The sequence below is a fragment of the Neodiprion lecontei genome, chromosome 3, assembly GCF_021901455.1.
Source record: "Neodiprion lecontei isolate iyNeoLeco1 chromosome 3, iyNeoLeco1.1, whole genome shotgun sequence".
NCBI classification, from domain to species: Eukaryota; Metazoa; Arthropoda; class Insecta; order Hymenoptera; family Diprionidae; genus Neodiprion; species Neodiprion lecontei.
Window position 1 is genome coordinate 41,064,396 of NC_060262.1, and position 25,420 is coordinate 41,089,815.

Here is a 25,420-nt window from a genome sequence, read left to right on the forward strand (position 1 = left end):
CTGCAACAATGAGCAAGAAGGCCTTTGCCGTCCCGCTATTTCATGTTTCAACAAATTCGTACGCAAGTGATTTATATTTATCAATTGAGGAGGTACGGAGGCAGAAAAAGTATCATTCATGCATCCATGAACCGATTCATCTGCACGAGCACGTATTTCAAACATCTTTCGGCTATAATTGATTATTGAAAAGGCTTGAAAAAGCCCTGTATGAATCCGTACGAAAGTGTGTCAGTGATAAGTATAGTCCGTTGCGGATCGTTCAAATCTTCGTTGTCAACGCGGATATACGGTTATTTAAAAATCGACTGGGCACGCGCAGCGCGCTGAGTAAAGTTTTGAAAAGGGCGCGTGATTTTGAACGTTGCAGGTAGCTGCTCAGGTAACCGGACAACCACGCCACTACGTCATTTCACCGTGTATCGCACCTTCGCTAACAAAGCGTAGGTGTAGTTCTACGTCACGACGCACACAGGACGCGATTCAGATGACGGCGCAGCGCAGGCATCGGTTACCTGGCGACTTTAGCGTTTAACGGGGAGACGACGCAGCGGTCAGCGGAACTGGAGGGGTTCACCTGTTTCACAACCTGCGTAACATAGTCGTGTCACGTGACCGCGACTCTTTTCGAAACGACTCCACCACTTCCACTCCAACAACCAGTAAAACCGCGCCCAATGAAACAGCAGGAGATCGCGGGCGAAAGCATCGTCAGGGAAGGCGTCCTCCGAAGAAGCGATCCGAGGCAGACGAGTAGCCTACATCGGTCAGAAAGCAGCTGTGTAGTAAAATACTCGCGAAGAGTACACGCGAGTACGAAAGTGATTGTTTTTCATGACCTGTTTTTGCGTAAAGACCGATCGTCGCAGTCAATGGCACATGTGAATGTGTGTATACGTGTTTGACGTGTAAACAATCGCGAAACTTGTGAATCTTTTAACGGCTGCTGCGTGTGTATACATATATATATATGAACAACTTTTAAATTTTTCGTATAACGAATCCAGTTCGCTATTGTAACGGTTATTGGGTGAAACGCGTGTTTGAGAAAATGTACGCAAATCGTAATGCCTAAAAGACATAGAGCTGTTACGGTGACCGTTCGTTCTTATCGATAAATCACACTTAAATCCTTTATGTGGATTTATCATCGAAGACGTAACGCTTGATCTTGGGATGTATGATTCATAACTACCGCATGTGGTTCAAAAGTAGGAGGCTAAAGGCGAGGCTCAAGATTTTTAATAGGTGCACTAAAATAATACTAATTCGTAAGTAACTATAATGAATCATAATTTTTGCGTCACAATAATGAGAACAATTGATAAGCGTTCGCGTTCAGTAGGAGACACTACAGTGTTTGAAACGGAAGGCGGACTATGTATGGGTGAAAATTCGAGTTATTTAAATTAATTTTTAATCGATCCCTTTTCGCGGTTGTTGCGGTAGTAATACTCGCTTCCAGGTTTCCATGGCGAGTACAGTATTACAACTATGAGTACAAGAATACTATTGTGTCGTGAATTCACGTAAAAGTTGCGTTTGGAGTATGTGCCCACAGTGCATGTGTAATAAGAATTTGAATCTTCAACCTTAATTAGTGCGATGTCAAATTGAATACCTGTGCTCTTGAATTTTTAAACAAGATTAAGGAAGGAACAATACACTCGGAAGTGAACGAGGTTCGTCGCTAGGATTTATTAGGAATCATACAGGGTGATACACTCGAATTCGGACAAGCAGAATTTACTTCGACGACGATGTACGGTGTGCAAGCCTTGGTCATTTTGGCATGTTTGTGCAAAAGTTGGAATGTGGCGGGACAACAGTCAAACCCTACAGATCCATCGACGATATACTACACCGAACCTCACAGCAATAGGGTGACGCCTGATTATGGAGTATCAAGCTTCACCGAATTACCCGGCGGTCGGATTACCAAAGGTGAAAGGTTGCTCCAGAGATCCCGGAGTCCTTACGTCGTTCGGGAGGATCTTTTCGTCGAACGTGATGGGACTCTGGTGATCGAGCCTGGCGTTGAGATCCGGTTTGCTCCTATGATTGGCATCACAATACGCGGCGTTATCACTGCCGAGGTAAGTTGTACCGTTGATTGACTCTTAAAACTGCTAAGCACTTAGGAATTATCGTGGATACCGTGCTATCTCTCAGCGTTTACTGCACCGACAAATTCAGCCGTAACTAACCATTCCGATATGACTGAGCAAACCGAGAATACGAGTTGCAGAATGTGCACGTGTCCAAGGTTTTGGAAAAAATTGCGGTGCAAGATGGTGTTGACGACGGATTGACGACCAACGATCGAAGAATGTTCTTTGTTAGTTGTGAGCAGAAGGCGCGGTTGGGGACGGACATGGACATATAGCTGCTATAACGCAGGCTGTATTCTGTAAACGTATGCAGTCGCTTATTCGATCCTACGACACCCTTACATTAGCAGCGTAGTGTCTGCATCGCGCCTCACTCGATATACAGGGTGTTCCATTTTAGTCCCTTAGTGGCGCACATATACCATAATTTTACATTCCCGAATACTAGATTCCAGAAATGATCTTAAATGGCATTTGTATATAATACAAATCAATTATCCAGTAACAGAGACACAGCTCGCCGTTTTTAGGAAAAAAAAAATCAACAGGACGTAAGGTGTCTCAAACGTGTCTCCCATCAGAGTCTGCAGATTTGAGGTTGAGGGAAGTTCCAAGGGCTACAGGGTGTCAGATCGCGAAGCGAGTTGATACCTCGGAAAAGTCAATATATAGGCTCGGTGATGCTTTCACCAAAGTGTAAACCTAGACGCGGAAGGTCTGACAACATTAAATCCGAACCTCCATAGGACTATTTTGGTGTCAGCGCGTGTGCGCCACATGATACTTTATGCGCACCTTCTTGTTATTTGGAAATTCATTCATAACAAGTTCCAAGATTTCACGCAAGATTATAACAAATTCACAGTATCGATCGGTTATTGAATCGCATGGGTGGAATGAAACTAGTCAGAAACGGGTTGCAGTAGATTTTATTGTGTCTAATCGTTTATCAGTATTATCACGTAGCACGAGCCGGCTGTCGTAGTTGATGTTTCAGTTATCTGTTTGCCCAGCGATAAGAGGGTGTACGTTTATCAAAGCGTCTTTGTGTGCAGATGCTGTTGCACCATCGCTACATCGGTATGCATGGGCTTAGTATACATTTGCGCTTGTACGTCTGAGTACAATACTGCCGTATTATAACGCATCATATGGCATACCAGCATGTAGTTAAGATATTGTACGATGTACACGTGCTCAGTCACACTTTCAAGTCATATCTGTTTGTGATTCACCTGATCATCGCGCTCCACACATTTGTATGTACGTGTAATAATAATATTTTTACACACAAATGAATCACCGATTTCAACTTTCCATTGAATGACGAGACCTGCAGGATCAATGAGTCCTTCACATACAATCACTCGATGTTCTACAGATAAGATATTCTATCATTGATTGGATAATATTTATCCACCTGGTTGTAAAAATCCTTTTTCAATTTGTTCACATTTTTACAACATCTTGTGTCGGAGTATTTATACCTTTTCCAGATCGTCTTATCATTGAGACTGTAGCAAATGATGTTCTGCGGCGAAAAACTAATCCCAGTATGTCTACCGTATATTATTAAATTAGGCGGAATTAATCGATCGACTAATTTACCACAATTTCACCTTGTTACGAAACCTACTAAGTGCAACAGGTATGCGTCATTTTACATGTTATGCTTCCTGTACTTGGACGTACGGCACAGGATGCAGAGGATATGATAACAGCTTCACGCGTAGGGGGACTTCACAATAATCTAATTTTCACCTGCAGTGTTCACCTCATAAAAGCTGATTCCTTAACTGCCGAAATTATGCGAATACCTTTTAATCGAAGGTTCTAATCGCTAACGTAAATATGACCATTTTAAACAGCATAAAAGAAGGCGGCTGAGTTGTCAGTAACTCGAAATTCATCCGATTCAATAACTGTGGAAATTAGCACAAGTTCATGATCGACTCTGCGAAATCTTTGAAGTCAAATTTGAAAAGCTTATTTGTTATTAATAATTGAAATCTGCGCAAGCTCACAGATGTACATTCTAGTCAACGTGTATGAAATCCAAACTTGCAGACTAGTTCGAAATCATAGAGATTAAAGTACACCACATAGTTTCCGAACACCATAAGATCCGATCACGTTACAGGAGTTAAAGAGATTGGATTACTAACTTACGTGCAGGGTTACTTAAATACATTAGGCATCGTAAATTCCGAGTCCAATAAGACGTCTACATTTGGCATCTGTACACGGCTACCAGGTACCAAAACCGGAAGCACAGTAACCGCAGCAAAATGTATACAGGGTTGGTGTAAATTCGAAATGAGTGAACGAGAAGTCTTACTTTCATTACGAAACATCGAGGTATAGTAAAAAGCGCAACTCATGTTTTACGTCGATATTGCTCGCGTGTACCAGAAAAGAAAACTCGAAGCTTTCTTCTTTTAAGTCTACTTCACTTCATTTTGACCCTATCTCAGTACCATTGAGTTCAACAAAAGAAAAAAAAAAAATAGTCAGCTACGTACAGTAATCCTATAGAAGCGAATGCTTCGACAAGGTTTTGGTGTCAATATCGGTGTTGTATATTCCTGGTTGAACCTTTCACTCGCAGGATTACTAACTTTACTTTCTTACGCTAGATTCACGTGCAATAAACATCTAAGAGGTGTTCACACTTACAAACTTACAATTTTTCTTGAAGAATCTGGAGTATCAAAAAAAATCATGTACCATAAGGATAACGACACGGGGTCAGCGTGAGAGACTCTTAACTGTCAGAACAATGATTCATTCTTTCATTCTTTCTCCGCAATATGGAATCTGGCGAGAAATGGTCATCTCTGCCATTTCCCGCTGTTCTACGTTCCGGGTTGCGAGAATGGAAACGAGGGCTTCCCGCCAGTTTCGGGCCAGTGATCTCTACACGGTTCTCATTGCGGTTCTTGGCGATCCTCGAATTCAAGTCTCAGTTCTTTATACCCAGCCAAGCATTATACTCGTGCGTGTACGAGCAGTAGTAAGGTAGTGTATCATTATCCATACGCACGAGTTCACTGAACGTTCGGAAGCAAGGTATTAAATACGCTAAAACTGCAACTTGTCTTGCTCAACTTTGAATATTAGTTACACAATATGTATACCGTACTCGGGCGCAACGTGATCTTCATCGAACTTTCGGACCTTGATGAAAAAGTAGATTAACAATGTCCGCAGGAAAATTTTCATTCATATTATACCGCTGGTTTATATCTTCACATTTTACATAACATGCCATACTCTCTATAGTACTGTAAACGCCATGGGTTGACGGCTGGCTGACCAGCTTTCCTGTTCCGTACATGTATATGTATGCGATGATACACATGGCCATACCATAAAATACGCAACACCGGCTGGTAGGGGTGTACAATTTTGCGTTAGGTACATTAGGGCTATAGAATGGAGCACTTATGGGATAATATGATACAGACACTGGCATGTTGTTCGGCTCTTGATTCCACGCTTGTAAAAGCACTCTGGAATCTTGTACGTTCTATAATTTATAACGTGTGCATCCTCTCCATCATTATGTTACCTACTTATATTCGTATAATAAATGAACGCTGTTAATGCACGGCACATTTGTTCGTTTTGGTTATTTCCTGTATTCCATTGGAGGGGGGCAAGTTCCGCGGAACTATAACGGAGTGAAGCCCACGAGGCAATCACATTTTACAGTCATTATTCATACGTTCACGAATCATTGTTAAACGATGAAAATTGATGATATTAGCTACTTGGGTAATTGTCTCGCGAATTTTTTGCACATGATTACGATTGCTTGCACTGCGGTAAGTTTCGTACACCTTGTACAACGACGTCTTCCATCTGAAACACACTTATGCCATTGTCGGAGCGAGTTGACTTCCGGTGAACAATAATTGCCCGGTCTCTTAATTTTCTAATTGACATCGCGAGTTGCCTCCTCCCTCCTCTGTCTTACCACTCCGACAATGCTGGAAGTACACGATGCAGCCGTTATGATTGGTTTCAAGAGCCGTTCTGTTGAGTCAAGAAGGCCACGCGACGGGTCAACTAGGATTGACCCGAGGTTAGGACTGTAGCTCATTGTCAGCAGTCTGGTAACCAGAGTTGAGACCGGGGTCAACCGATTCATTTGACTTTCGGCTGCAGGGATCTCCGTTAGATGTTACAGTAATCCGCTATAATGCGCACACAACACATACGCACATACTCTGGAATTATCAAAATTTATTGACAGCACAAGTCAACAAAAAAAAAAAAATAATCTTTTTTCTTCCTTGAGTTTCTATTGAGATAAATTAATTTCAATTCTGCACATCGAGTAATAACTGTAACCAATATTTATTACTCATAAAGTTTGTTTTTGCATATTCGAAAGAAAAAGGAATATGTTTTCACCAAGATGCGATGGATTTTATCGGTACCAACGTTATCAGGGAGGGTATAACGAGAGCATAATGGGAGATTACGTTTTGGGTTCGACACGAGAAAGTCCCCACGAAAATAGAAGAAGTACGAAAAATATTCATTTTTAAACTCTGTCTATCAATTCTTTTACATTTGTATCTCATCATTCGCTATTATTTTTGAATAAAAGTGATTTAAATGCAAAAATGAAGTTTGTTTAGCTGTGATTTACAGTAGATGCTTGAGTAATTTTTCTTAAAATCCGAAATATTGTTCTGGTCTCTGCAAAAACAAACTTTATCTAACAAAAATATATTTTCTTTCATTAGTTACGTAGAAGAAATCAAAATTTGACATCCAGAATCTAGACTCACAATTCGTGTTGACCGGTGCAAATGATGTAAAAAAGAGTAACGAAGATTTTTATACACTATTTAAAAAACGGAGCAATGGGCCGAGTTCAAGTACAATCTAGCACTGTTTCCTTCAATTTTTTTCTCGATGATACCGTTGTACAAAGCTATATTTAGGCCAAGCTAAATTCCGAATTACTGACAGTGTTCGCAATAGCTATAGATAAACATATGTCGGCTGATACGTGTTGTATCGAGAGGGCAAATTAGACACGTCTGGATATGTGTACATTCAGAATTTCGTATCACGTAAGATGAGGCATGTGTAGTAAACATATGAGCAAATTCCATCACTAGGTGTTTAAGCGTGTTTACAACTTGAATGGTAAGATCCGTTGTATTCGATTTTCGACCATTGTACTGGTGGTCATCGAGTAGGTAAGTATCAGGCCTTAGGAACATCTTACGACCATAACGATCAATCTAAAATTTAACTGCAATTAGCGCACCAGAATTGGACGATTTTTCATTCATACAACCGATCACTATCAAATAATCGAAAAATAATTAACTGTTTCACAATGAATCTTTTTCCCGATAGATTCTTATTAGCGTTAACGTGCTGATTATATTTCAATTATTGCTAACATTTTTTGCCAGAAAAACAAGACTCGTGCAGTAACTGAACTTTATTAAACAACGCCAAGGGTGTGGGACGGACTATAAAGCATTTAACAGACCTCGTATGAGAAAAAAAATTCTCCTTTTATTCCGTGTGAGTTAGTGCAGGAATGTTACATACAGGGTCCGAAATTTAAAGCTGTTAAATATAGACCATTGGGAATTTGTGTATAAGAGATAAAGAAAGAGAGAATAAGAACACCTGAATTTACCTGGCATCCGCGTATTTGACTCTTTGAGATGCAAGGTTCAGGTAGCAGCATCAGTCTGGGTCTAGTTCAGCAGAGAGCTACATATGTTGACTCCAGGTTAAATCAAGCGTTCTCTCTCGCACCCATTGATGGTCCCTAAACACCTTGCGGTGTCGGAACCGGTGTGAGCACAACGCAAAAACATTATCACGGATTCATTCATAAATAACAAATAATCATTGGTCATGGTCCAGATGATATTTGATTGTGAGATATTTTGTTTAATTGCCAGCATAAAAAGTATTAGAATAAAGTGTTGCTATTGGAATTCTGAGTTCGATTACTCAATTGCATGTAATTGTACCTCTATTGTTAGTTTACCACTAAAGATGAGATTCTCTATTTTTTTTTTATTCAGTTACGGGAGCCAAGACGATCATGTAGAAAAATTTTTGTTCCAGGGCACACCCGAACAGCCGGTCGTGTTTACGAGCGCTGAGACGCAATCCACTCAGCCCGAGGCCAGGTCTATTCGACTTGTCGATGGGCCGAGTCCGCTCGAAGGACGGTTGCAGCTCCTTCATCAGGGCGAATGGCGAGCCGTTTGCACCAACTCTCGAAAGTACGTTTTTAAGACTGTGATATAAAGATGACTTTTGACGGAGTTTAGGATTTCGTTGTCTTTCGATGACCTTGTTCTTCAATTGGCTCGTGACAAAGCTCATCAGGCAGGGTGGTCACTGGTCAGGGGATTCCGGAAAAGCTGAAAATGTCTAGGAATTCTAAAATTCTAGAATAGCCAGGGAAACGTCAGCGGTTTTTACGGAAAGTCAGGGAATCGTATACTATATATTTTTTTCATACAAATACGTCCCACAATTTTTTTTAAGCTTTAGATAAATTATATCAAAAAGGTTCTCTTCAAACTTTCAATGTTCCTAAATATTACCTTACAAACGATTGTGCGTATCGGCTAGATGGGACAGTCTGACCCAAGTGACAGTTCGTACTTTCGTTGAAAAAAAAAGTGATATGGAAAATGCATATATTTTTTCGATTTTCTATAACCAATTTATCCTAATTGGTCAGGGAAAATTATAAGATTTTCACCTGGAAAACCTGGAAAAGTCAGGGAATTTCGTGATGGAAATTTGATGGCCACCCTGTCAGGCCGGCTCAGAAATCTATAAATTTGACGCACCTAGACGGTATACCTTTACTAAGATTACATTTCATATTTCAGTTGGACTCGGGCGGATCTTGAAACGGCTTGTCGCGAATTAGGATTGCAAGGTGGTGCGTGGCGCGGATGGTTGGATAGACAATGGCCAGCCAGACCTCGTCTTCTCTACGAACAGCCAGGTTGTCGCGGTACCGAGTTATCCCTGCAAAGTTGCGACCAGTGGTCTTACAGGCAGCTCGGTGCTGGGGCCTGCGGTAAGATCTCGTTTTTTCTCGATTTATTTTAATTATTTTTTTTTAAATTTACTTACACAGGCCATGGCCAATCGAATCTCGTAAATGCCCTTTTTATCTGCTACTGTATTGTCTACTGTATCCGAAGGAGAAATTGCGGAATTTTTTGTTACAACTGGCAATAAAAATCCTAAGGGATTGATATCAAAGAATAAATCATTTTCCGTTTTCGTCGTTAACGACGAGAAGTACGGTAAATAAATCAGAAAATTAGATTATTATTCAACGAAATTGTGCAAATGCTGCATTATATATTCGCGGATGCCTGCAGATTACCATCCGGACCTTGCTATCTCCTGTCTGCCGCGACATGACGGGGCTACACAAGCAGTTAAACATTGGCGAGGCCTCCGATTTGAGGGTAGTATCTACGACAAGCCGTTAATACAAGAGAACACCATGTACGTTTACAGATCCAAGTCCGTCCTGAGGCATGTGGACATCAAGTGAGTATTCGTTACGTTTTTATTTTCTAATCGAAAACTGTGGTAATTTTTGAAAAATAGGACAAGCACCGTGCCTTATCATATTACTCGATTTAGTTTATATCAGTTCACACCATCTCCGAGTAAATTGTTACATGGAAAACGGTGGTGAAGGTTAATTTAGTACAAGTATATTATCTTTAAACGACCGTGGTGATTTGTTATTCTCCAGATATGCGGGCACAGGCCGCGAGTACAACACAACGTCGGCTCTCCATGTTGAAGGTGTTCCACCACGCATGGAATCACTTTCAATTCTTCACTCGTCGTTTAACGGTCTAAATGTCACTTCGCCGAATGCTCCAGTCGTCATCACCAATTGTACCATACGCAGTAACAAGGGTGAGACTTGAGTGTATCAATTGCACAGCTCATATATCTTTAACTTTAGGGATAAACTTTTCACGGAAAATGTGGAACCTTATTTGGCACTTCTAATTCAAACGAATATTTTTAGGGTATGGAATTTACGTGAACAGTTCAACCGGCCTTGCCCTGGTTGAAAATTGCGTGGTACTCGACAACGGGGCGGATGGAATAAAATACGTTCATCACGATGAGAGACCTGACGAGAAACTGGACAGAACCGATAATCATGACTTATGCCAACTTCCGGGAACTACAAGTCAAACCTTTCCGATAATTATTTTTATGGAACAACGCAACTATAAATTGAACCGGGAAGTTTGTACCAAGGTTGGTGATATACCTACGTTACATCCATAATACAGATGCATGCCTGTTGCGCGTTGATGCGAAACGTTTACGCATGGCATGTTTATCACAGTTCTACGTGATTTGAAATATATATCCCATGTGAAATTTTTGCAGCACATTTATACGCGACCCGGGCATGTCCTGACGGTGCATTTCCTGCAAATGATTACGGATCGAAATGACACGGCTACAATTGAAGTTTACGACGGAACGAGCGGGGCGGAAAAACTTTTGGGAAGTGTCAAAGTGCGGAATGGAACATTGCCGCAAAGTGTGACAACGACGCGACACAATTTGTACATCAAATTCGTTGCCGAACCTCGAACGCGGATGATCGCCTTCGTCAGACTTTCCTCGGGATACAGTAAGATTGCAGTTTTCATTACCAATCTCATTAGGCCTGTTGAACATAGTACGCGCACATTTCCGGTGTCTTATTCTTTTTTTTTTTCTCTTATTTCAGAAAAAACGTATGATTTAAACGTGACCGGCAGCACAATAGCGGACAACAATGGCCGGGGAATAGCCGTTGAAAAGATACGTTCTGCGCTGCATATTCACGATACTTCTGTATCGAACAACAATCACGTGGCGGGGGTGCACATCGCTGGTGGATCGGCGGATATAAACGTGACGGAAAGTCGCATATCATTCAACAACGGGGACGGTGTAAACGTAACTCTGTACGGTGGTAATCGAAATATATCAAGGACGAGCATTTCCTCGAATCGTGGATATGGCTTTGCTGTGTGGCTCAACGACAGCTCGAACTCGGAGTACGTTGCTTTCAATCAAACTACCGTCGTCGAGTATTCGGAGGTGTTCAAGAACAAGGACATCGGTGTATTGGTGAGCTTTACCGATATTTCATACGGCGAGGCACCGGAAGAGTATGTAAATAAAATTTACCCATTCGCAGGTTGGAAATGCGACGGGCAATTCTTACGTGAACGTAACTGGAAATTGGTTCAACGGTAGTTCGGAAGTAGCGGTTCAAGTCGAGTCCAGTTGGAGGCAGAATGGAAATTTGCTCAAGCTACAAATTGGTCACAACGTTTTTATACAAAATACGAAACTTGGGATAAAATTGAGTCCTGCTCTGAATATGGATGGATGCATTGAGTACAATCATTTCAAAGAACACTCTTACGGCGGTATATTGGTGCGGAATCCGCTTTACGAGGAATTCAATACCCTGCCGGCGACCCTGCTGATACAACATAACGAGTTCTACAACAATCGTGGTGTATTTGTTGTCAGCATTGGGCTGTCGCCGTACAGCGACATTCAGAGGCTATTGTTCACCAGAAATTTTGTTCGTAACAACCGGATTCGCGAAGCATTGGACGATGGAGAAAACCAGGGTGTGAGATTGATTCCAAGATCAAGGGTAGCGGCTGCTGTGGTCGTTTCATCCGGGAATGTCGACGTGTTTAGAAATATTCTTCAGAATCCAGAATCGCTGTACGAAATTGGCTCCCACTTGGGAGACCAGAGTAAAGTGATCAATTGCACTTATAACTGGCTTGGATTTTCCGAAGAGCAGAAAATATTTGACCGATTGTTTCACAGGTATTGTCTATATATGTTTTAGTTTGTTTATCCAACGATATAGCTGCGACGCCATTCACAGTTTTGCGCGGAACTGCCATTGTTGTATCTTTGAAATTTCAGGAAAGACAGGTACAATTTAGCCAAAATTGAGTATCTTCCGTACCTCTTGCACCCCAGCAATCCGGCGGCCAATACAATAATATCAAATCCTACTTACGTGGCGCAATTCCAAACCCCGGGCACGAATTTGGTAGGTGGAGAGGTCGATGGACAGGAAAGTCTCTCAGCTGGAGAGTACATTGTTCTACGAGATATCAATATCAGACCTGGAGGTAAACTGACCCTGCAGCCAGGTGTTACCTTGCGATTTCCGCCCGCGGTCGGAATGATGATCGCTGGTAAGCTGGATGCGCGGGGCAAAGAGCCGAGCGACATCATGTTTACCCTAAAGGAGGAGATTGTCTACGAACCTGAAAATGAAACTTCCACGGACATGGCGATGCTTGAAGACGGCGAGACAAATGCCCCCGTAAGACTTTTGGGCGGTCGTACGAATCTTGAAGGCAGACTGCAGGTATGGTGTTCAGACGACATTTTTGTCATAATGAGGCCAGTTTCGTTGTTCGACGTGTTATACTTAGAGCTTATTTATGTCGACACGTATAGGTTCGCATAGGAGAAAGATGGGGAACCGTCTGCAATTACGGTTGGACGATTAGAGACGCTGCTTTAGTGTGCCACCAGCTAGGACTGAGCTTGGATCCAGATAATTGGTTCATGGAACGCTCAGAGATTCCCAGTGCCGGTACAAACGAGGAAATCGTACTGAGCAACGTTCAGTGCACGGAGGACGACGTTGATATCACAAAATGTCGGTCCGAAAGCGTAAACGAGTTTGAAAATTCTTGCACCCATGAAAACGACGTCGGTATTGTTTGCTCGGAAGCCGCCTGGGCTGGTCTCAGATTCAGTCCGTTGGCTCAAAGAAGCGACCTTCAGTATATCACCATAGAAAGAGCTGGTCTCTTTGACTATACAACGAATGCTTTCAAGCCTGGTAAGTACAATAAAGATTTATTCTCCAGATTCGTCAGTGTGATACTCCTTGAAACGATAGCGTGACTTACCTGTCAATTAATCATTCCAGCGTTGCAAATTGACTTTGCAAGACACTCTATGGACGGCATAAAAGTCGTAAATAATCTACAAGACGGACTGGGTGTATTGTATTCCGACATTTACTCAGCGGACGCCGTAAATACCGTCCGGAACAGCGAGTTTTCTAACAACAGAGGAAGTGGGATGAGTTTCAAACAGCTTGGCTTGAAAGTTATCCGTTCGCGGTTGGAGAATAATGGGATAGCCGGGATCAGGCACAATCCCGCTCTATCGGCAGTTCAGCAAAGAGAGTTTGCCGGATGGTTTGATCGTTCTCCCGACATGACGGTCGACACGCCTTACAATCCGATCGTAATTCCTGAAGACAGTGGTGATATTGAATTGGCCAACGGGGAAACGAAGTACGTTATTACCGCTAAGGCCGACCGAGCAAATCTCGACCGTGTGATAAATATTCAGGTGAGAATTCATGAGAGAAAAAAATTTCTCAGATGACAATGGCAATCACTTCGAACGTGTCTGAAAATATGTCTAATGTGATTATATTTTACAGTGTACACCGGGCTATGTGATAGGTATCCAGCTCTTGAATCCGATACAGAATCGAAGCACGGAGCAGATAATTATCCATGATTCCCACCACCTGAATCACAGAGGTAACATCTGGTATCTGAAGAGAGATCTTACTGTATTTCCTGTCAGTTCCAGTTCGTACAAAGTTATCCTGGAATATCACAGCGGCGATGCTTCTCTCGGTGGTACAGTTATCGCGCTTACTGCACTCTTGGCACCAGTTCAGGTAAGCTTAAGAGCTTAAAAACTTATAATCCCACAATTCCTATCGTAGTAGGATTCCTCAGCTTGGGTTTTTCGGAACTCAAAACGATCGAGCCCTTTTTTTAAAAGATAAGTCTTCTTCGCAAAAATACACGATGTTATATTTCTAGCGGTATCAGTAGTAACGAATATAATGATTGTAGCATGCGTAATATATTATGCGTAAATTTGAATAACAGCATCTGTATTTACGCATCATGTGTATTGTAGGATATTCGTAATCGAATCGTTCAAGGACCAGTTCCAACACTGACCGTCACTAACACAAAAATTAAAGGGAATAAACGCGGTATTCTGGCCTCGTACTACAACCGATACCTGGACGAATTAGGTGACCACTTTTTACGAAAGGCCAACGAAACGATTAAACTGATCGGCTGTGAAATATCTCATAATACCGATCAGGCAATTTATGTGAATTCACCGCACTGGAACGTCTTTCAATCTAACGTATCAGAGATTTCGTTTCAAATAAATAACACATTGATTACCGACAACGGCAAAGGAATCCTGCAATTCAGCCGGGACTTGAGACATTCGAATAACTTATTTCATTGGCTATTGCAAGACAATACCTTCGAAAGAAATCGTGCTGGTGGTTTCGACGTTACGTTGCCCTACGTGTGGCAGTACAATGAAAATTTCACTCACTCGTTATACTTCGATAACAACACCTGGCGCAACAATGAGCAATTTAGTTTCATCGTCGACGGCCACTTCGCCAATTTGAACATGTCTTTCAACGTGTTCGATACCAATAGATGCAAGACGGGTCTCATATCCATACGTGGTATGGAAAAGCGGATGGAGATTCACGATAACAGGATTGAAAAGAACAGCGGTACCTACATGGTAGAGTTCAAGGCTGACAGCCAGTCGGAAATATTGGGCGAGATAAACGCCATATTTTACAAGAACGAGGTGAAGCGAAATCACTACGAAAGCGTAACCAGAGGTTTTCATCAGATGTACAACACGCCGACATACGTGGTCGGTTTTCACGGTATTCAAAAGGTGCGTGTGTACAGAAATTTATTCGGCGAAAACACATTGGATTACGAACTCTTGGCTGGCATCAGAACTGCGAAGATTAACAACGAGGTACAGGTAACGGAAAATTGGTGGGGCACTGCTGACTTCGCCCAGATAAGGTATGTCTAATACCAATTTCAGAACAGTACCATCTTATTTTACAGATGCCTGAAATTTTTATAGAACTATACCGTTTCTTTAACTGTCGTTATTACCACAGGCAGAGAATCTTTGATTTCGACGATTGGAACGATCATGCGGTGGCCAACTTTGTACCCTACCTGACAGAGGACGCGATCGATTCGTCGATTTCAGTCACCTGGGATCTCGTAACCAGTGCGGATTTGGATAATCTGGGGGGAAGGCTTACCGAAACCTTGTCACTGTACCCGCGTGAGAACCCCTACGTCATACGAGCTGATATAACAATAATGCCGGATGCAACGTTGAATATTTACCCGGACGTTGTGATGGAGTTTGCACCCAACGTCGGTATTTTGGCTCTCGGAACTTTGAATGCTATCGGAGCTCACGGGCATGAGATCGTGATGAGACCTTTGACCGTCGACAATCCAAGTTCCAATATGTTGAGAAAACGGAGCGTGAAAAATGCCCTGTCATTGGACACAATTCGACTATGCAAGGAGGGAAATTGCACATCCTCTAGCAATGAAGGTATGATACAAAAGATTGGCAACTAATACCTCGTGCACTCACTTGCATGTTTTCAAGCATTGATGAAAAATAATTTCAAGTAAACCTCAAAATTTTACATGTTGTTTACTTTGTCTACTTTCTTTTTTTTTTTTTTTTGAAATAGGCTTTTTGGAGTATTTCAATCATACAACCTTGCAATGGATACCAATATGCGACTCACGTTTCACCGAACGCAACGCGGAAGTTGCTTGCCGTCAATTGGGTTACGATTCGTTGAACGTTTTCGTTACTCGGGATCGCAGATATGAGCTTCATCAAGGCTCACTGACGCGAATTTGGTCGTGGCCCGAACCCTTGCAGGTGAAAATGATTCCCACATTGCTACGATTGATCGTGGATAAGGGACTTAAATTTCTTAATCAATCCTTGTAATTATATGATATTTCAGTGCGTCGGAGTCGAAGACCGTATCGAAGACTGTCAGATCCGATTGAATGGACAACTGTTTGGCCACAAGTACGAGTGCCCGTGGGATGGTGAATTCGTGTTCGTTCACTGTGGCGAACGGAACCTGGATCTAACCCAGGACTATTGGGGTGGCATACGCATGGCTAACGCCGAATTCGAACATCACTTATACGAGCATCGCATTCATGACGTTATTACTCATGGTACCGTTCGCCGAATAGAATCTGTACTCAAGTTCGTGAACGTCACGGGGGCTGGTATCCTGCACAATGAAAAATCTGCAGCTGTCCAGTCTATTATGAAATCCCCGGAAATTACTCACGTCGGAGTTACCCAGAGTGCTTATCACGGGATCAATATCATTTCTCCTACGCATACGGTATGTGGACTATTGTAACAGCCCCAAGTGCTAGAAAAAAATTCATAGAATACTATAAAATTCTGACTGACTAGCAGACCTGATCACCTATTGAACCTGCCTTTACATTTTGACAGGTGGAGCTGCTGTTCAACAGTATTGACAACGTATTGGGAAATGGTTTGAATATTCTGTCGTTAACCGGGGAAGGTCGAGAGGCCGATGAGAGTTCGTTTACACCTATCAAATCTCTAAACATTCCGTATCACTTATTCAGCATGATCGATATTTGCGATACCGATAAAGAAATAACGATCGAGGAACGGGTACTCGTTTACTACAAGTACGATAATAATCCGGTGAATTGTGTCAAGATATTCAGGAGTACCTACAGGGCTAAGCCTTTCGGATTCAGGTGAGCGAATGCGCGGTATACTCATACATAGAGTTTTGAAAATTGTCGTTTGTGATCCGTTCAATGAAAATTGGCAAATCTGTGTTGAAGACTCCTCCAATTCGACTTGTTCAATTCGACCGGCAAGCCTGGACGTGCCGACGGAATCACTTTGTACGACGGAGATATTTACAACGTGACAGCTCGTGAAATTGGGCATCTGGAAGCTGGTACATCGCAAGAAAATGAGCTGTTCCGAACCACTGGACCTAGCCTCAGTGTTAGATTATTCACTAACGGTGCCAGCGGTATCCATGGATTCATTGCAGAAATTGTTACATTACCGATATCCGCGATTGGATTCAGTAAGCGGAAAATCAGACTCATTATTAACGCGGTCGAAAAAAAAGTATAGCAGGTGGAGACAAAGAAGACCTTGTATAATAACGCAATTGTTACAGATCGCGACGTTCAGCACAACGTATCCTATTCCATAGTGTCAAACTGCCACGAGGGTGCGGTTAAATACGCGAGCGCCGGGGAAGTGAACGCAATAATGACCCTGGAGAGGAATCAGTTTACGAACAATTGTGCGAAGCTCTATGGAAATATAACAACCTGCGGATCCGCGATTACATTGGACGTACAAAATACACAGTCACTGTATTTTCGCGTGAGTGTTTCCGGGCAATCAATCAGTCTCGTCTTTTGAATGAATCGGATAACCGCTTGTGTTATATCTAATCCTTAAAACGTTGCAGAATAACTTGCTGAAAGGGAACCAAGGTGGTTTATTGATACGTGCTGGTTCCGGAGGGTCTGCCACCTCTCTGAAAGGCTGGATTCATAACAATTTGTTTACCGACAACTTTAACAAGCCCGCATTGTAAGCGTAACGTATTTCTGAATATGCAACCCTTTTTCTATCCATGTTAAACCGTCGATGTAATTTACATATACGTATTTATAATCTTCAGGTACGTGGAAGGTAGACAAAGTAGTCCTTATCAGGAAGTCACGATATTCCGAAACTATTTTACGAGAAACATTGCCCCATACGAGAATAATATTGTGCTGAAACAGGTAGTCAGTAATATGACGTTGAACTACCTGCACGGCAATCAGGGCAAGCATTTATTAGAGATTTCTGGATTTGAACGAGTTCGATTACCGATATATCAGAGTACTTCGCATAATGGATTTTACAAGTAAGTTTCAATTATATTTGAGCGAGTAGAAAAACAATCGCATTGTGTATGCATTTACCTATAATATTTACCTTTGTTTTTTGTAGAAATTATGCAGTGAACCGAGAGAGTAGAAGTACTATTGTCGCTGGCACACCGGGACAACAATACGTCGACAATGTATTTTTCAATCCCGACAACGACTATGAAATGTCAACAATGAACAGATCGCTGTAAGTGTTTTGCAAATCATTTTTTTCATTAGTCGGAGTAATGGTAGTTAGGTACACACGTTATATGCATAATGCATAATATGCATATGAAATGGTGGATTTCGTATCACTAAACACAGCCAGAATGCCTGAACCCAGTTGAAAACTTTGTATAATCCCTGATTGATACCTGAACTTACATATAACTCGTACACCTTACAATGAGCGAGTAACGATTGGATGGCTCTTTATTACTTCATATTTTTCATAATCAAAACGAGGTATTCTTGGATTCTAAAATCGTATAATTAAATTCCCCATATTATACCCATTCACCTAACTCAACTGTATTTACTTTCATCTATACATATACATAATTGGATGGAACCCGCATGTGCATGACAATAATCAGACTTGTCGAGACGGAGTGGTATTACAAGTAAGTTATTGAGTTGAATTCAACTATAATATGCAAGCAATCGCGCTACGCTTAGGTGGAGGTGTAACATTTGGTTTCGTCAACTTGTCCCGCTTTTCCACTCTGTTTCTTGATTTAACGAACAACTGACATTTCTGTAAATACATGTAAGTACGAATGGCGTTTGGCTCTTTTCTCATTTTGATTAAAAATTTCTAATTCAAGTAAGTATATTTACATTGTGCGAGTTTGAAACTACATTTTTTGCACGCCAGTTGAACTCCTTACCACGACTGCTTCTCAAGTTAGTGCCTTGGTGCATTTCTTCCACGTCTGTCCGCACGGAAGAGTCAAAGCATATTGTTGTTGAATGTGAGCAGCATGAAGTTTTTGTCGTCGTAATACACGGTGGCCACTGATCAGGGAATTCTGAAAAACCTGGAAATGTCATAAAACGAAAAATTACACGGAAATACGAATATTTTTTTCCATTTGCTATAACCAATGAGATTCCTATAACCGTGATGGAGGTTCAGTGGCCGCCCTGCAGTAATATCATGTTCGCTTTACACGTGCCGCGATGTGGTAAAAATGAGTAACTGCCTAACATCCACAATTAATAAAACACACTATTTTGACCATGCATCGCCGTACAGCGAATTGGAAATGTGGAGATCGCACGTGGATGCAAGACACAACTGGTGGGGCTATAACGAAACCATAGCCGTTGCCGGAAGGATAAGAGATCGCGAGGATTCACCTGAACTTCTCCAGGTAGATTATCAACCGTTTCACATGAGTAACAAGAGCGTTTTGACTGGCAAGTGTCCACCTGCCTGGGAATTGGTAGGCGACACGTGCTACATATACATTGGCGCTCCCATGGACTTTTACTCAGCAAGAGATTTCTGTCGGGTACGTAACTTTTAAAATCCCTGCAAGAAGAAAGACGGGCCCTTCTATAATTCTACGGTCAAAACTATCGAAAGATCATTGCACAAATCAATGATACAAACTGAATTACAGATGGCCAATGCATCGATGCCTTTTATAATGGGCGATTACATCGAATTGTGGAAATTCCTGAAGAAGCAACAGACACGGTTCGATTATTCCGAACGAGTTTGGGTACAGCAATTAGAGAAGGTCGACCAATGCACGATGTTTACATATCAAACGATCGAAGTTGATCACTGCATGCAGCCAAACACATTCATTTGTGAAATTGGTAACTATGTTGATGGGTGTATTTTTAATGCAATGCCGATTCTCCGATCGGAATTTTCAAATGTTGGTCGTTGAACTTGCATAAATCGTAATTATTTCGTTGTGTTTAGATCCCAGAGTATATATCGACCCCTTATCGTGGAGAAAAGACATAGTGGCAATAGGAGTGTTGAGCTCGGCTGGAATAGCGCTCGCACTTTTGGCGGCTGCCATAGCCCTTTGGGTTTCAAAATCGAAGAGAAGACGAGTGGAACGTCTTGAAAGACGAAACTCCATCAGACAGTCTCTGCACTCGCTTCGATCGGTCGGTTCAACTTCTGGATTCACGGAACTCGGTTATCGAAGAAAGCCAATTTCTGTAAGTTGCTCGATCTCCCGTATTTTACTGTAAATTTATTAATCTTATCTTATGCATTTTATAAGCGGCGAAAACGGGAAAAAAGAGTGGTTCTGGTACCACCCATGCAGGTTAGAAACTAATTATTTGAGAATTCCGTTACTCTTGTGCCATTCGATCAATGTTGCTTGTGTCCTTAGATTATAATACACCAATTACACAGGTCTCCAAAAAAAGATTTTTCTTTAACTGCATGGCATGTTTCGGTAAACATTATGTTTTCGAGTGTGTTGAATCCAAAATATACTTTCATTTCCCTTAAAGAAGCATAACAATAATGAAAAAACCACTATTTTATCAGAATGAACTAAACAAAATTTCTTATAAAATTAAACAAACAATTTCTTTATGAAATATATTTAACATTCCATGTTCATTCTTTTCCCCTATGAAACCTTTTCTTCTTCTCTTTGATACACGTCCGAACACGCTTCCGCTTTACATTTTCTCTTTCCCTGTTCGTATTTATTCCTGAGTCTCACTCTAATGCATATTAAACGAAACTACAAACACGAATTAAAGAAAAAAGATGACGCGATGGAACTTTTTGAGTATTATTCCCGGTTTCATTGAGTGAACATTTATAAGAAACAGTATAAAAAACCTGTGCAGTTTTTTGGTTGCAGACCTGTGTCATTACTGTTATGTATTATAACGGCTTCATGTAATCCCCAGCATATTCGCGCGATGGTAAATGTGTACACTGCAATATTGTAATCCGACATTTTGTGCAAACCTTACTGCATAGGTAACTGCGTGTAATACGAGACAGAAGACGGCTCGAATTTAGTGAATGAGAGTGTGAGAAAGATAGAGATAGAACTTGTTTTATCAGCCACAAAACTGCTTCTAAAGCAGATCCAGTAAGGAAGAGAGTGTTTTGTCTTTTTGGAGGTTATTGGTATACGCGCAGTTCCCACGTCATATTTGCACGAAATGTCCGGTCGGTAAGTTAGGGAGTAGAATGTTGGGCAGGCGCTTTTGACATCTAGACGCGACGTATTTTCAGGCGAAGCAATCAACCGATACGCTCAACTCTCGCTCTCTGGATTATAAGAAAATGATGAACTCCGGGAGCATAGATTCGATGGATAAGTCTCAGTTGAATTCGTCGATGGAAGACAATCAGAGTTACGACGTTTACGAGGCCCACAATCCTCGTTATTCACCGAGGGCCACTAATGCCGCCGAATTCAAGGCTAACAATCCGCCAAAGTATCATCCGACAGCGAGATCCGTTAACCCCGCCTTCGACCTCTCGTATCGAAACGAGGGATTCAGGAATCACTCAACCTTCACGGTCCCGGATCAAAACGGATGGCCCTCGACTGGGAACGTCGAACCTCCAGCCGACACTCCCGAGGACAGCCCGTCCGAGCCAATGAATGAGCTATCGTATTTAAACAACGCCTCGACCTTGCCCTTAAATTCGAGTCTCGCTACGACCGATTCAATAAGCGATATGAAGCGGGAACTGGAAGCAACCCCGGCGCACAGCCCGACCGGGGGTTTCGCCCCATCAATCCAATACGACACCGAGCCGCTAACGCCTGGATCCGAACCGGTTCCAGAATACTTTAGCCCCCCGCCTCCCCATCCTTATTATTACGAGGAAAGGCCCAGAAGCGAGGCTCTTCTGGAATCCAATTTAGATCAGCCGGAAGAAAAACCTTTACGATCAAAGAGCGAAGCCTTGCTGGAAACTAATTTCGACGTATTCACACCGCCCGAACCTACAGAATTGACGCAGCTCTCATCGGGCTCACGCAGCAAAAGTCAACCTCTCGAGACGGCTATGTAAATACGGATACACGTGCATATATGTATGTATACATGACCAGCTGTGGTACACAGTGATTGTACAGATCGTTCGTATTACTTTGCCCCGTTCGATCTGCGTTTCAATATTCCAACACTCGTTTTCGTTTCTATTTATTTTTGTTTTTTCGTTGTATACGTATTTTTGTTCTCGACGCGAGGTAGAATCCCGAAACGCTACTATTGAATAGTATAAAAGTTAAGAAGACGTGAAAGAGAAATGAAGACCAGAAATATAACAAGTACCTGATTCAGAATGTCGTTTACTCTGAATGTGACTCATCATTTTGGCTGCTGGATCCTAAATTTGACAAGATTAACTTGCCGTTTTTCTCTATCCTCCACTGGAATGGTTGGAATTATCCTTATTAAATAATGCAATTGTAACATTTATTGATTTTCTTGAAATAATGAAACTCTTTCTCAAGCCTCACATTTTTTATAATATCTTAAGACCCTATATCTTAGGAAACTATAAAAGATTTGTTTGAAATTTCAATTGCTTTCACAAAAATTAATTGTTACCAGAATTACTACTAGGAATTGTTACTAGTACATCTACTTGATGTGGTTTAATTCAACACGACCAGTGCGATGGTTTGTGAATACGTGCACGTCCTATACGAATTAATAAGAAAGCAAAATGGAAGCCCGGGATTCATAGTATTTGACACAGTGTTTTTGGTACGTCTTTGTAAACTGTCATTGAAAATTTCATCAATTTGCATCTTTGCGGATAAATTCTGAAACGAATTATGCGTTGGCCTGCACAGTCTTCCTGATTAATTAATTGAAATAATCAATTCCCTTGGTCCAGCCTATTTATACACCGAATTAGATTGAGTATACTATTGATAATGGATACAACATTCACTACGAGTAAAAGCTGACTGATAATCAGACTCTTCGATTTCGACAAAAGTATTCTAAGACATACAAGTGTTTTCATATTTTCTGCCACCATTGCGGAATGTTTCTTGTGCAGTTACGATTCGATCTTTATTCCAATTATACATAAATACACAGTATAGACTGTTTAAACACATAAGTAAGTATAAAGAAGCCGATAACCGATCAACATTTTTCTAATCTTTTGGATGAATGCGTAGGTATATGAAATGATCGTTCTATTAATCGACAAAGTTCAGGGTATGATGTATTTGTGAAGACGTACTTTAGAGAGAAAAAATGAGGTTTGCTGTAATTAATTAATCACGCGTGAACATGTCTTACAAAAAAAAATATGTATATTAGTGACTAAGCTTATAATAATGCGTAGTATTACATTTATGTACAAACGTATACTTGAAAATTACACGTGCATGATAATCCAGAATGTGAAATTCCGTAGTTTAAGATTCGTAACTTACATAATAATTCATTGTATTGTTGTGTCCCGTTCTAATGATATAATTTGTTAATTTCATCATCGCTGTATGGAAGTTTACATGTAAGATTTATTTGCGTCCATAATTGATATAAATAACTATTTAGGATTAGGAATGAATTATCATATTTTTCGTCTTTATTCTTTACAGTTAAACAGTCTAATGTTTCCACTATAGTTTAAGTGAAAGAACACACACACACACTGCCAAATGCATAAACGCGTTCATTATGTAAGTTAATGTTAATATAGTACTGTTTTCGAAGTTGTGATATACAACTCGCACGAGACATCGAGCGAGTATAATATTAGAATATTTCTATAGCGATGTAATTTTTCTATAAGTGATTATTGTTGAGCAGGTACATTAAACCCAAAAATAGTTCTTGCAGAGTTTGACTTGCCGTTGCCACTTCTGCGTTTAAATTTAACAAACAGACAAGCTAAGTTTGAGCGCAGAATGCCTTGACGTCGAGTTCAAATCTGAATGAACTATCTTACGTGCGTTAGAATATATTTGCAAATTTGTTTTAATCTCATGTTGTTTGCAAAATTGATTTTTCACGTTAAGATTGATATAATTAGTTATAAGAATTTTCTATGCAAGCGTTGGTGCATGAATTTGTCCGTCCATGATGTTAATAATTATAGTTTGAATATTAAAAATATATTATAAAATGATGCGCCACAGTACAATTACGCAGTATTCATTAAATTCCCTGACATTTTCATGGTTATACTTCACTAAAGAATGCTGAAAAAGAAGACATCCAATAAATAAACTTTGTGTTCAGGAGGTCGTATAAAGGAGCTGAGATCAAATACGGTGTAATTCATTTTCCATAATTAGATTATCTGATCATTCGAGCATCAAAGAACTGCAAAACTGGCCCCGGAGCGTTCCCGGATCTGCAACAACAAGGTACTAAGGCCAAGAACGAGGACAAGAATAAGGCCGACGGCTAAGACACGGAATAGTTACGAAGTCTCTTCGAAATATCAAGAGATTAAGACTGTTTGAAGGAACCCGCATTTCTCCCCTTTCGAACAATCGACTCATGCCCAAAGCCATTCTCTGCTGTACGTCGGATACGTGACTTGCAAGAGAACCAATTAGGCCAACGAAAGTAATTCAATACTCAGTTCATACCTCAATGTGTCGCTCCACGTGTAGAAAAACGTAAAGTAATTTTCAAGGACAGATCAATTAATTTTCAATTTTACACACATAAATTATTCGTATTGTAACTTTGAATTGTTAGAAAATAAAGGGGTTCTTCTATAATAAAGGAAATCCAGCGAAATACAGAAAAACAAAAACAAAACAAAAAAAAAAGGTATAACCTTCGTTATAACATACACAAGGAACAGTAATTGTGAACGATGTTTAAAAAGTTTCGAAACTTGTGAGTGCTTTCGAGAACTTGACCCTAGAACTGTAAAGTTATTTTTTTTTTTTTTCCTATTCCGGTAACTTGGGACGAACAAACGCTCCAATCATGTAAATTCCATCTCCCCGCGGGTACATCACATCGTTCAGTGTCCCATAAGGTCTCATTTTCTTCGTTTTTTAATAAAGAATCACGTGAGCCAAAATCATTTTTGCCCAAGTTCCAAAAAAGTGGCCAAAAATTCATATGTCTCGAGTCGAAAATGTGAATATTGTTCTCTTGCAACCGGAAATTTAAAATCGTTTGGGGTCCTCCTTCCCTAGACCCCCTCCCTCTGTTTCCGTTATCGGGTTAAGTTGCAATTAGCTTTACAGCAGCAAGTGATTAAGGCACAAGCTTACACGGCCTTGCCAAAGCTGTAAATTAAACGATCAAAGATAAAACCTTTTATCTATGCAGTGAACGAGAAGGCGTCGAATGAAATTACTTCGAGTTAGTTGCCTTTGCCTTTCTCACATTACT

The 25,420-nt window shown here is 41.0% G+C and overlaps 1 protein-coding gene across 6 annotated transcripts; it reads left to right on the forward strand.

Moving 5' to 3' along the window:
• Positions 1 to 535: 535 nt before the first annotated feature.
• Positions 536 to 24,200, forward strand: LOC107222131 (protein bark beetle). 6 transcript variants are annotated; one of them, XM_046734817.1, is made up of 29 exons: positions 536 to 2,096; positions 8,226 to 8,386; positions 9,008 to 9,201; positions 9,512 to 9,686; positions 9,898 to 10,067; positions 10,183 to 10,421; positions 10,557 to 10,806; positions 10,906 to 11,291; positions 11,362 to 12,014; positions 12,117 to 12,570; positions 12,663 to 13,053; positions 13,144 to 13,574; positions 13,669 to 13,914; positions 14,163 to 15,103; positions 15,205 to 15,659; positions 15,805 to 16,001; positions 16,090 to 16,488; positions 16,605 to 16,882; positions 16,973 to 17,226; positions 17,323 to 17,534; positions 17,623 to 17,747; positions 17,839 to 18,069; positions 18,156 to 18,281; positions 18,673 to 18,699; positions 19,335 to 19,593; positions 19,705 to 19,906; positions 20,016 to 20,263; positions 20,329 to 20,373; positions 21,295 to 21,510. In XM_046734817.1, exons 1-29 carry the CDS (start codon positions 1,761 to 1,763, stop codon positions 21,364 to 21,366), a joined length of 8,157 nt encoding a protein of 2,718 aa, XP_046590773.1. In that variant the 5' UTR covers positions 536 to 1,760; the 3' UTR covers positions 21,367 to 21,510. The 6 variants fall into 6 exon arrangements, with proteins under 6 accessions (XP_046590773.1, XP_046590772.1, XP_046590769.1 ...); XM_046734816.1 differs by having other exon boundaries at positions 21,278 to 21,494; XM_046734813.1 differs by having other exon boundaries at positions 538 to 2,096; positions 21,312 to 24,200.
• Positions 24,201 to 25,420: the final 1,220 nt, after the last annotated feature.

What these genes read in the sequence shown, in the direction of transcription:
- LOC107222131 (XM_046734813.1), top strand. Translation starts at nt 1,761, where the DNA reads ATGTACGGTGTGCAAGCCTTGGTCATTTTGGCATGTTTGTGCAAAAGT. An exon ending in ACAAGGACATCGGTGTATTG is followed by an intron (nt 11,292 to 11,361) that starts GTGAGCTTTACC and finishes ACCCATTCGCAG; the next exon opens with GTTGGAAATGCGACGGGCAA. An exon ending in CGTGGCCCGAACCCTTGCAG is followed by an intron (nt 16,002 to 16,089) that starts GTGAAAATGATT and finishes ATGATATTTCAG; the next exon opens with TGCGTCGGAGTCGAAGACCG.